Source organism: Rhinopithecus bieti, unplaced genomic scaffold (genome assembly GCF_001698545.2).
Source record: "Rhinopithecus bieti isolate Rb0 unplaced genomic scaffold, ASM169854v2 scaffold_73797, whole genome shotgun sequence".
In the NCBI taxonomy this organism is placed as follows: domain Eukaryota; kingdom Metazoa; phylum Chordata; class Mammalia; order Primates; family Cercopithecidae; genus Rhinopithecus; species Rhinopithecus bieti.
In genome coordinates, this window is record NW_016827514.1 from 457592 (window position 1) to 469286 (window position 11695).

Genomic DNA, 11695 nt, shown 5'->3' on the forward strand with positions numbered 1-11695 from the left:
GGAAGGGCTCGAGGGACCCTAGGCTTTAGGCTCAAATGAAATGAGGCTGGGATTCTGCAAGTGTGAGAGCATGGGAGAGGTAGAATAAGAAGGGTGTCAAAGCACAGGGTCCTCGGGATGAAGCCAGTTTTAGTGAGAGAGGGTTTCCAAGACAAAGATAACCCAACATTCCTGAAACACCATAGTGGCCAAAGCCATTGCCATCATCAGGAGGTGTCGTAAGTTGTGTGCCCACACTGATGGACACTGATGGCACTGAGGATGATAGCAGGGGACGGGGAACTACACAGGCCTATCACCAAGGATTAGAGGAGTTTTTTGAGGTGACTTCAAGGGTGGAAAGTGGGAGGAAAACAGAATCCCTATAATGTGTAGGGCGGCTGGAATACAGGCTGGGATGTGGCTGGGAGCAGGTGCACAGATATCACCTGTCAGGTACTGAAGGAGCTTTGCGGAGGTCAGATGAGGAACACAAAGGCTCAGGAAGGAGCAGGGACCCTATGGCTACAGAAGTCCAGTGGGGAGGGAAGGCTGAAAGGAGTAGGGAAGACACTGACCGTGACCTCGGAAGGAGGCATCAGAGATGAGTGATCGCCATGTGAGGGGTGTGGAAATCAGCAAACCTGCCCATTTGGGTTTAGGAGACACTGTAGTGTGCAGGGAAAAAAAATGCTTTGTTTTTTATTAAAATAGAGCTCCACAGGACAGGAATAGAAGATACCAAGCCGTTGTTGCAAAGACACCATATTCCAGGCCACTAGCCAGGGTGGAGAAGGAACATGGCTGTAGATAACAGGGATGAAGGAGCTAACAGGAAGAATATTGCAGCATTCACGGGGGTGAAGAGCATGGGCTTCAGGCTGACTGAAGGGTCTGTGTCCTCCTTTCTGCACTTGGGACTCACCACTTAGCTGCTCTGGATCTCAGTGTGGGAGAGTCATCACTGTTCCATAGAGTTGCAGAAATCCTGTAAGCAAAGGGCTTAGGACAGGGCTTGGCATGGAGTGAGTGCTCAAGATTGGACAGTCATTGTTAGTAGTTGTAAAAGTAGAGGCAGTGGTCCTGTGGAGGAATGAATTGTTGGAGGAATTTTTCAAACTAAAGAGAAGCCAGGTTAGTGTCAGAATATTGGGGTGGCTGCAAGACTTGGAGCTGTTTCTCCTAGTGTCTATGGACTGTGAGACCAGGAGTGCATGAGGAATGAGGCAGTTGAGGAAATCTCTACTCCCATTGATAACGTGTCCCTTTCCCGGAGATTCAGGTCTTGCAAAAGTAACTCAGCTTCAGCCTACGTCTGCACTCAAGGATTCAGGCACATAAGATCTGAGGGGCAGATACTTAGCAACTTAATATTCCCTGCTGCCCAATATGGCTTTTAGAAGAGAATGAGCAGAAAAGTGGTTTAATTTTGACCACACTATCCAGCAATACTTTGCAGTGATAATGTCTGGTGTGGCCCAAATGACTCACTAATCAATACGTCATGGTGCTTCTCCCAGGCTGGGTTAAATTTCCTGGAATCAGAAAGAGTGAAAATGTTCCTTCTGAAGATTCTTCAGTTCTGAGAACGTTCATTCTATTACCCACACAAAATGCAAACGTCAACCCACTTCCCATAGAAAGCAAACAGTGCTATGTGACTCTTTCTCATTCTCTGCAGGATACATACTGCAGTACTCTGAGGACAACAGTGAGCAGTGGGGGAGTTTTCCAATCAGCCCCAGCGAACGTTCCTACCGCTTGGAAAATCTCAAATGTGGGACTTGGTATAAGTTCACACTGACAGCCCAAAATGGAGTGGGCCCAGGGCGTATAAGTGAAATCATAGAAGCAAAGACCTTAGGAAAAGGTAGGTATGCCTTCTCGTCGCTTCTAAATATCCTCCGTTTTCCCAGCCAGAAGGGGAGACTGGAATCATAAAAGATCCATCATGTTTTATGTTTATGCGTTTGAACTTTGTCATTCCTCAAATGGCTTCAGCAGTGCCGCAGCATAATGAGAGGGACAGTTGGACCTTCCAGAGTGTTCTGGTCCTCTCTTTTATTGTTTCGTTTGCAGTTAAAGAGAAGAATGTCGTTTGAAAATCAAGAGCGTTGTGAACGTGAGGTGCCAAGGCTGTACAGCCATGAAGCGTGACACTTGCCCTCTCAGTCATTTTGAGGCGCCATTGTCCCTCAGCCAGCCCACACCCCCACCTTCCTATCATTTCCACATTGCCGCATAGCCCCTGCTTTTCAGAGGGAAAATGATGGGTAAATTGTTAACATTTCAAAATGAGTTGCGTTTTTTTTTTTTTAATCTAAAATGTGGACTTTCAAGGAGATGAGCCCCAAAGAAATGATATTCAGAGAAAGAGGTTTTGCCCCAGGAACTCCAGAAGGAAGGAGGGGTGATGCAGCTCTGTGTGAGGATAGGAAGAAGGTGAGGAGATGTCTCTGCAGGCTTCCCTCCCATGGGAGTCCTATCAGGTGGGGTGGGGTCAGATGGCAGGAGAGCGAGTAATGAGATGGCAAGGGTATTATTTGTGCCCGGTGCCACAGTTTTGAGTAACAAGTGGTAAGAGGTCAAATGATCTGGGATTGATTTATGCAGAAATATATCCATTAGGTCCCTGGGCTCCAAGACCAAGTGTTTAGTTGTGGAGGAAAATCTGTTGGTGCTTCCCAAATCCAACTCTGTCTTCTCTTGAGTCAGATTCATCACATGAGGATGGAAAAAGGTCAGCCCAGCACACTGCAGCGCAAACCACAGAAGGAAACCCATATGTGAACATCGCATTGTTCTTTAGGGAACTCTAAGATACCCCAAAATAACCTCTGCCCGTGCAATTTTCCCTCACACACCCAGGTCATCACAGTTGGAGAAAGCCTGTTGGTCCATCAGGTCTCTATTAACGCGACAAGTTGCCAGTGCCTGTGAGCCAGACTTGTACTGAGCTCCTGGCCTCGCTGAAGGAAGCAGTCTGAGGGAAATGTGTGAAGATGCTGATGGCCTCCCCATGTGTCCTGTGAGCTGACCTCCATGTGCCTTCTCCCGCAGAGCCCCAGTTCTCAAAGGAGCAGGAGCTGTTTGCCAGCATCAACACCACGCGTGTGAGGCTGAACCTCATTGGCTGGAATGACGGCGGCTGCCCCATCACCTCCTTCACACTGGAGTACAGGCCCTTTGGGACCACAGTTTGGACCACAGCTCAGAGGACCTCTCTCTCCAAGTCCTACATCCTGTATGACCTGCAGGAAGCCACCTGGTATGAGCTGCAGATGCGGGTGTGCAACAGCGCTGGCTGCGCGGAGAAGCAGGCCAACTTCGCTACGCTGAACTACGATGGCAGTAAGCTGGCTGGCTTCATGGCTCTCCTGTTTGTGTCTTGGGGAATGTGCACGTGGGCCCTGCCCCTTTCCCATCAAACATCATCTTTGCCATAGTGTGACCAGTGCCCATGGAGCCCATTAGGCTTTGGGGATTCAGTGAACTCTGTCTGGGGCTCCTTAGTTCATTATATCCAGATGACCATCACTGTGTGTCCAGAAATAAGAGACTCAAAAGAAATGAGGCTTGGATTCTGCAAGTGTGATAGCATAGGAGAGATAGAACAAGAAGGGTGTCAGAGCACAGGGTCCTTGGGGAGAAGTCAGTTTTAGTGAGGGAGAGTTTCCAAGACAAAGATAACCCAGCATTCCTGAAACACAGCAGTAGCCAAAGCCGTTGCCATCATCAGGAGGTGTCATAAGTTGTGTGCCCACACTGATGGACACTGATGGAGTCTCAGTGGGGAGTCATGGGGCAGGAGTAATTTCTCTCAGGGCTGAAGGACTCTTGACCATGTGGTTCTGTGCTTGTGTTGATGTCTATGAGCTAACATTGCTTTTGTTGTCTCCCACCCCTTTCCCCACCTCATCCCAATCCACATAACAACTTTCTTTTTTGCACTCATTATGCCCTTAAACTGCATGTGCAAAAACAATTTTCCATGGTAAAGGAGCTTATGTTAGTCTCTGGGCAGGAGCAGGGTCACCGATGGAAATAGGATAATAGAAATCCATGAACACGTGCGCCCACACAAACTCACACACACTTGCCACTTGCATTTACTTTCCAAAAACTAGGTGAGGTGTCTCTTGACATTAGTTAACCAAAAATAAATGGTTGAAAATCTCACTCATTTTTTCTGGTATCAAGGGCCATTTATTGCTAACTGAACAAATGCTAAGCCCAACGAAGCTGAAAGGGAGCGTGTCCTTGACTGTAACTTAGTAGGGGAACTTTAGAAGGTCCCGGTAGCAGCGCATAGGAACAGCAAGGATTGAGTTAGGTGCTCTAATTGCAAGGTAAAAACGGCAGCAATGCATCAGGATGAATTGGAACTCCAGCGCAACTCTCCTCAGAGCCTTCTACTCATCTTCTGTTGGTCAAGCTAGACCACAGTGTTGAACGACTTAACCAAGAAACACCGAAACCCTTTATTGACAGTTAGCCAAACCAAGACCAAGTTGGAAGTACTCATCCACCTGTGGGTGATGCTTTGTGAGGAGTCACCTTTCAATGAAGCCACTCAAAACTAAGGGCTGTAAAAATTAGACAGAGGCAACCCATGAAAAGCATCAGCCCTTGAAGAGAAAGGTTGCTCTCTGGAAGAGTGATTCTTCCTCTACTTCGTGCATTCGGGAGGCCGCTTTATTAAAGCTCCAGCAAGTAGCTCCTTGGAGCACAGTTTACGCCATCCTAAGAAGAGTGGCTGTGAACCTAGGACCCACAGAAATGACCACAAGGAGCTAATGTAATGAGGTGAAGTTGCCTGGGATTTGCATCTGACCAATTTCTCCTATAATGTCTGGATGGCTCAGAACTGGCTCTTCCTGCTTTGCACATAAAGCAGACCTACCCCAAATCTCCTGTCCAAGGTCATTTTTCCACAACACCCTCCTCCGCCAGAGCCCAGGGTCTTCCTGGCACTTCTGGCCTGGGTCTCAGGGCTGTAGCAAGACCCTGAGCTTGTAGAAAGCTCTTCTAGTGTTGGTTACACCAGCCGGGGTCCCTAGCCTCTGCAGGGGCTCTGTCCTATGGCCCCAGAATAGCCTATGCCCTCCCAGACAACAACTTTTCTCTTCAAGGGCTGATGCTTTTCATGGCTGCCTCTCTCTAATTTCATAGCCCTCACTCGAGTGACTTCATTCAAAGGTGTCCCCATCACAAAGCATCACCCACAGGCAGAGGAGAACTTCCAAGCTGGCCTCTCCCCATAATGTGGCTGAATTATTTGATCTTACAAAGTAAAGAACTTTGACACTTACCAGACACTTTACTTAGCATTTAAGGGTTCACCAAAATCCTCTGTTAACCAGCACACATTTGAGTAGTATCTTTTTTGCTTTAGATCATTGTCTTGCAATATTCACTCTCTGGTCCCCAGCTTCTCTATAATATGTGCAGATGCCTGGGCACACAGCTTAAATGTGCACACTGATGATATGCTCGTAGCTCATGATTTAATTAGAAACTACTCATGTGTAGAATTGGAAATGTGTTTCTAATTCACAAAGTGCTCTGCGGATTTTAAATGTTTGTCTTCTAAGAAAACGTATCATTTTCTCACTGTAAGATCCCAAATTTTGAAAAATCCTGCAAGCTACCTTTACATTTTGGAAATATGAAATGACTTTATGACAGTAAGAATTAAGACGCATATTTATATTTTCCTTGAAAGAGATTACAGATTTCTTTGGACCAAACTCATGAATAGATAGCTTTAATATCTCTATTGTCACATCTGCCTGAAGAACTTTTTTATCTTGAGAAAACCAAGATGGGCAGCCTACATTCATATCGCTCAGGTTTCAGAGTCCTCCATTTATCGATCTCACTCTTTCTTCTGCCATTTCCTTAGCCAAGTGTTTCTGCTTGTCCTTGTGTTGTCTTGGTTTTGCAGACCCATCCTTATGGGCATCCTGTAAGTGCCTCTTCCCTGAATTTCTAAGCATTTGGAGAGTTGGGTTTTCACAAAAACACTTTAAAGTTGGAAAAACAGTCTTCTTGGCTTTAGCAGAGATCTCAGAGGAACGAGGATTCCGTTATCCCTGCTCTGCTTACTAAATGTGGCATAAAGACCATTTTGCTCGGAGAGAAATTATATTATTTTTGCATTCTCTTTTCCTGAAGTGCTGACTTTCTGGCCCTTGCTGTATATGGAAAGTGCAGTGGGGTGGAGCATCTTACATAATGGAGGGTAGCAAAATACATATCCCATAAAAGGTGGATGCCTGTGTTTAGATCTCTGCATCCATTGTACTGAGCATCTGGATAGAAGGCAGCTTAAGATAGCTCAGAATTCATTTTCCTTCAGTGTTTCCTTATAACTCGAAATAATCTGGATTTTGTAGCACTGTTGAATAATGCCAGATCAAAAGTAGGCTCCTTTAGAAACCTAGATGGGTCCCCTTTGAAAAGTTGTCTGTAGCTCTTGTACTCTCAGATGGCAGCTGTTGAAGTAGGTTCGGTCTTACACCTGTGACAAAAGCCCACAAATAACCTAATCACAAGGGATTTGAGCTTTATGCGAGTGTTTCTAGGACCCTCTCCCTGCACACGCGCTTCTGTCCATTTGCCCAACCTTTTGTTCATTCTTTGATGTGCAGTTTTTTCAAGTACTCTCTATCAGTTGTACTGTGGGTGACAGTCAAGGGAACACTTAATTCTGGGTAGATGCATGTGGCTTTTGTCAGCACCGAGCCTGGGCCTCATGCTTTCAAGTGCCTGTGCTCAGTAGTGTGTCGCAAAAGGAAGTCCTTTTCATTTGTGCGCTATAGAATAAGTTGGAAATTCAGGCAGAGGGAGGGAAATAAATACGAAAATAAGTTAACCAGGGCCTAGAGAAAGAGTTCTTTTCATTTTTCATCACCTCTGACACCCTAGGATCACACCGCGATTTTTATAACCTGTCATCCCTAAAAGCTCCACCATGCCGTCTTCATTAATAGCCATCTAACACCGTGGCCCTGCTTTCAGGTACAATTCCTCCACTCATTAAATCAGTTGTCCAAAGCGAAGAAGGGCTGACGACCAACGAGGGGCTCAAGATGCTGGTGACCATCTCCTGTATCCTGGTGGGGGTCTTGCTGCTGTTCGTGCTCCTGCTGGTTGTGCGGAGGAGGCGGCGGGAGCAGAGGCTGAAGAGGCTGCGAGGTAGGTCTAGACCCTGCTGTCCACCTCCGCATGTCCCCTGCTGCTCTGCAGCCACCGGGAGAGATGCCAGCTGGAGAACAAACCTCAAAAGGGAGTGACTCTTCCCTCTCTGACCCAGGTCCCCCCACTGCCTGGTTCTCTGACATTCCTTCAGCAACACTGCAGAGCCTCAGGGAAGAACAATAAGAATGTTCCTAGCTCGGTCAGAAATCAGGTGAAAACCAGCCCGTCCCCTAAATCCTAGCTGTTGGTCGGCAAGGAAAATTAATTTTTTAACTCTAGTCTCTTTAATTTTCAGTGGGTCCAGCAAAGCCACCAATTATGGCTTTCTATGAAAAGATCTATCAGATTTGCTCCAGGAATGAGAATTATTTGACTGACTGGAAGTGGAAATTGAGGGCTTGGGGTACTGGTGAAGCATTGTGAAGCAGAGGACACATGCCATCCCAAATTAGAAATGGGAGCTGAAGCCTGGTGTAAGAGTTTCACTCTAATGAAGCAAAAAAATAATGAAGACTAGAGAAGCCAGGCCAGATGAGCTCCATTGTGAACAGGCACCATGATTATAATGTCCAGCCCCATGTCGTTCTGTGTGATGAGGCTGTTCTCAGTTTCTGGCCAAGAGCCCTTACTTGCCCTTGCTCTGCAATGTGAGGACAAGGAGTTATTTCAAATGTGAAACTGTGCAGAAGTGTTCCCAGATCCTTTGCCCTTTACTGGTGAGGGTATTTAACCAAGCCACTTTTTCGGTAAAGTGCATTACAAGGTATTTTCATTTTAATATCAGTGTAGTGTGGGATACTGCTATGCAGCATCCTGTGTATGTTCCAAAGTTATGTTCAAAATACAAATCTGGAAGCACTCTCTCCTCAAAACATATCCCAAACTTGACTGATACATTTAGAAAACAATGACCTCTTCTGTAAATACTTAATTTGACCATAATCCACTTAGAGCAGAGAACGTGGTAATATTTTCACCTGTCTTCACTTATCCAAAGCACCCCTTTTTATGGAATTCTAGTACATTTTACTATCAACTTGCTTTTGCACTGCCAACAAGTTACAATTCCGAAGTACGTTGTACTTCATCTGTACAATTAAGAATCTGTCCATGTAAATCTCCTGCAGCCCAATAATTCAGGTAAACATCAGTCTCCTTGAAATGTTCTTTCTCAATCGTGCGAACCAATTATCTTTTAATTTTGCAGACATTACTTGAGTGAATACTAGGTGCTTAATATACAAAGATGAAAAGAAAGAGCTTTCTGAACTCTGGGTTTAAGGTAGGAGGTATACCCATAGCAGCTACCAGTAAAAGAACAAAACTGTCATGAATACAGAAATAGGGCTTCAAAGAAGGCCTACATCAGTGAAAAATAAGGACAAATTAATCCCAAGTGGAGAGGGAAAGGGAGGCTACCTCAGTGCTAAGTAAAATAAAACTACAAGTGTATAACACAGCCCATTATGGTGAGAAGTTCCATGCAACATGGACCGTGTTGAATTCCATTCAGTTCGTGAGTGTTCATCACTAAAATACAAAAAGGATGTTTTCATAACCCTTGTTCATGGTGGCCTGGACTTTAGGAGAATTGTTATGAGATACCAAGGGTGTCTGTCCTGGTTACCGTTGGATAACTATGTCTAACTATTTGCATTTAGAAGGCTATACGTTGTCTGTATGACATTTCTAAAAACCAATAGTAAATATTTCTTATTAATGATTTCGATTTAATCACAAGAGTTAAGCATCTAGGTAATGCTTCTCATCAGTCTACACCCTCTGCCAAATTCACCTTGTCTTCTTTTCCCTGACTCCTATCGCTCTCCATCCGTCCCGCTATTATTTTATTTTTCCTATTTACCTTTGAACTTGAGCACCCCAGCAGTGCATTTCCTGTCGCTGAGAGCGCTTCCAGATAAAGGTGCTGTGGACTGTTACCGAGTGAGGCCTTTGGGTTGAAATGATGACCCATGCATCCTGTATTTGTATTCTTAGTAGTTCCTTGTGATTTAATTATTGCTGTACAAGGGCTCTCTCCAGAAAACATCCTGGGGCTGTCGTTTTAATTGTTGGCCTCTCTGCTTCTAGACACTAGTGTTTTGCAGTTGGGCTCGGTAAAGACAGCAGTCCATCACCTCAGAGAACATGGCCTTTCATTCCCCAGAAACAGTTTTGTTTTCTTTGTTCTGGGGAAAAGGTAAATCCAACACAAAGGTTTCAGTAGGAAGAAAGTAAGTGCTGGGGCAAAGATTCCTAAGAGAGGTTAAGGAACAAAGGAGTTCAGAAAAGTAGCTTGCCGTGGCACAAAGGTATCTGCAGTTCCGCATTTTGTACATGGCTAACAAAGGTTCTCAAATCAAGAATCTGACAAGAGGGCAGTCAGGATGCCAAGGATTGGGTAAACAATTTCACACCACTTCTGAATGGCAAGTTTTAATGTAGACACACTGCAATAAATTCAATTTGACAAACCACTGTAGATTATCTACCAGGTACAAGATGGAACCTTTTTTAAACTATAGGTAACATTTGCTTGTTGACCATTCCTATTTGATCACAAGAGTTTAGCTAGGTCCTAGAGAGAGAAGAGATTTCTAAGACTCTGAGAACTATAAAAGGTGACATTGTAGTGGCAGTGGGTCAAGACTTGCGAGGGGCAGACTCATCTCTGTAACTGTGCAAAGCACTGCCATAAAAGGACAGCACCAGAGGTGAGGGTCATAAAGGGGAATCGATGAAAGGTCAGGCCTTGCCCCAGAAAGACCTTTGTTTCTTAGCCCTGCAGGGCCCTGAAATGTTCATTAATAATACAAAGTATTTTCAACTCACTCATGGAGGGAAATTGCAGCTGCAGAGTTTAAAGGAATAGGTGCCTATATATTAAATATCCAGATTGCATTAGTCGAATTACCCAATTACAAGCGAACCCACGTGAGGTACAGACTCTGTGCCTGTGGAAGAATGAGTTTAAATATATTTACAGACTCTACAGTCAGAGTATTTTGATTGTCAAAAGTAAGGACAGCATTTCTAGCAACATGTCAGCCTTGCCTGAGCAACCATCTATCAGGATCAAAAATGGAAATAAGGAGATTTGAATTATAGAAAAATATTATAGGGATCCCCAGTGGGTTACAGTGATTAGGTGAGATCAATTTTATATGGTTGAAATTGATCACATTTTTCAATTGCTAGAAACTACAAAATGTTTTTAAGCTGAGTATGTTTTACTGTATAGACAAGTAACCTAGTTAGATGAATATAATATGATGTTCTTTTATGTAAAATTTTAGAAAGAAAATGGGACTCTAGCAGTGTAGTCAACCTATATTCTCTCTTCCTGAGTGCTTTACTAATTTTAGAGCATAGCGACCTCCTAAACTCTAAACTGCCTGCAAGTGCCCACATTTTTTAAAAATCTATAACCTTATCCAAGAGTTCAGGAGCCGCATTTCGCTTTTAATGGTGCCCTGGTTTTTCTTCAACTTCTAGATCCTTTGAAGTGCAAGGTTATAGAGTGAGTCACTGGTTGGGCCTGAGATGAAGGCAGCCCCAACCTTATAAAATGTGATCCCATGTCAAATAATCAACTCCAGTCTTTCTAAAAGCCTCCTCCTTTGGTATGCATTTATGCAAGAAAGCACAATCTAACTCGGCACCAGTTAGCATGCGTCAACCTGCAGGACTTCAAATAAGCTAAAGATAAAAATCAGTGAGGGATGTCACATTTGACCATGCTTTTGTGGCAAAGTGTCTTGCTTCTCTTGAATGGAAATGTGTTTATTATTTTAAAGATGCTTTGAAATGGATTGTTACAAAACTGATCAATTCTAGAAGACCGTTCCCAAAGAGGATCTGGGTTCATGGTGCTATGCAGGTAGATCAAGGGGTAGGTTATGAGGAATCATTGTTATTTTCTGAGTTCTAACAGGACATTTATCTGTTCTGCAAATGAGCCCAAAGCTCCCCTCATTTGGAAAACCAAAAGGTAACTTGAACTTTGCTAATCTAAAGCAGGAATGTGCATCCAGGAGCCTAGTGACACTTAGACTTGAGACAGACTCAAAGTCTTAATAGATGCCCCAGCACTAATGCATAAAGCCACCCTAAATGTGGGAAGCCCACATTGTTAATGAATTAGTAGCACACATGCATCCTAGAGATTTCACTGCCAAGTGTGGCTAAGATGGCATTAGAAGCCTGTACCCTGAAACTCTTTAGTTCTGTGCTTTGTGTTTTCTCTTTCTTTCTTTCTTTCTTTCTTTCTTTCTTTCTTTCTTTCTTTCTTTCTTTCTTTCTTTCTTTTTCTTTCTTTCTTTCTTTCCTCCTTTCTTTCTCTTTCTTTCTTTCCTTCTTTCTTTTACTTTCCCTTTCTTTCTTTCTTTCCTTCCTTCCTTCCTTTCTCTCTTTCTCTCTTTATTTCTGTCTTCCTTTCTCTTTTTCTTTCTTCCTTTCCTTTCCTTTCCTTTCCTTTCCCTTCCCTTCCCTTCCCTTCCCTTCCCTTCCTTTC

General features: G+C 44.1%; 1 protein-coding gene across 1 annotated transcript in view; it reads left to right on the plus strand.

Moving 5' to 3' along the window:
- The window catches only part of LOC108523301 (Down syndrome cell adhesion molecule), a 337477-nt gene that overhangs the window by 293877 nt on the left and 31905 nt on the right, over positions 1 to 11695 (plus strand). The window contains exons 24-26 of the mRNA XM_017863826.1: positions 1661 to 1849; positions 3040 to 3330; positions 7003 to 7179. Of these exons, the coding sequence (XP_017719315.1) occupies positions 1661 to 1849; positions 3040 to 3330; positions 7003 to 7179 (657 nt within the window). The remainder of the gene's footprint in view (positions 1 to 1660; positions 1850 to 3039; positions 3331 to 7002; positions 7180 to 11695) is intronic.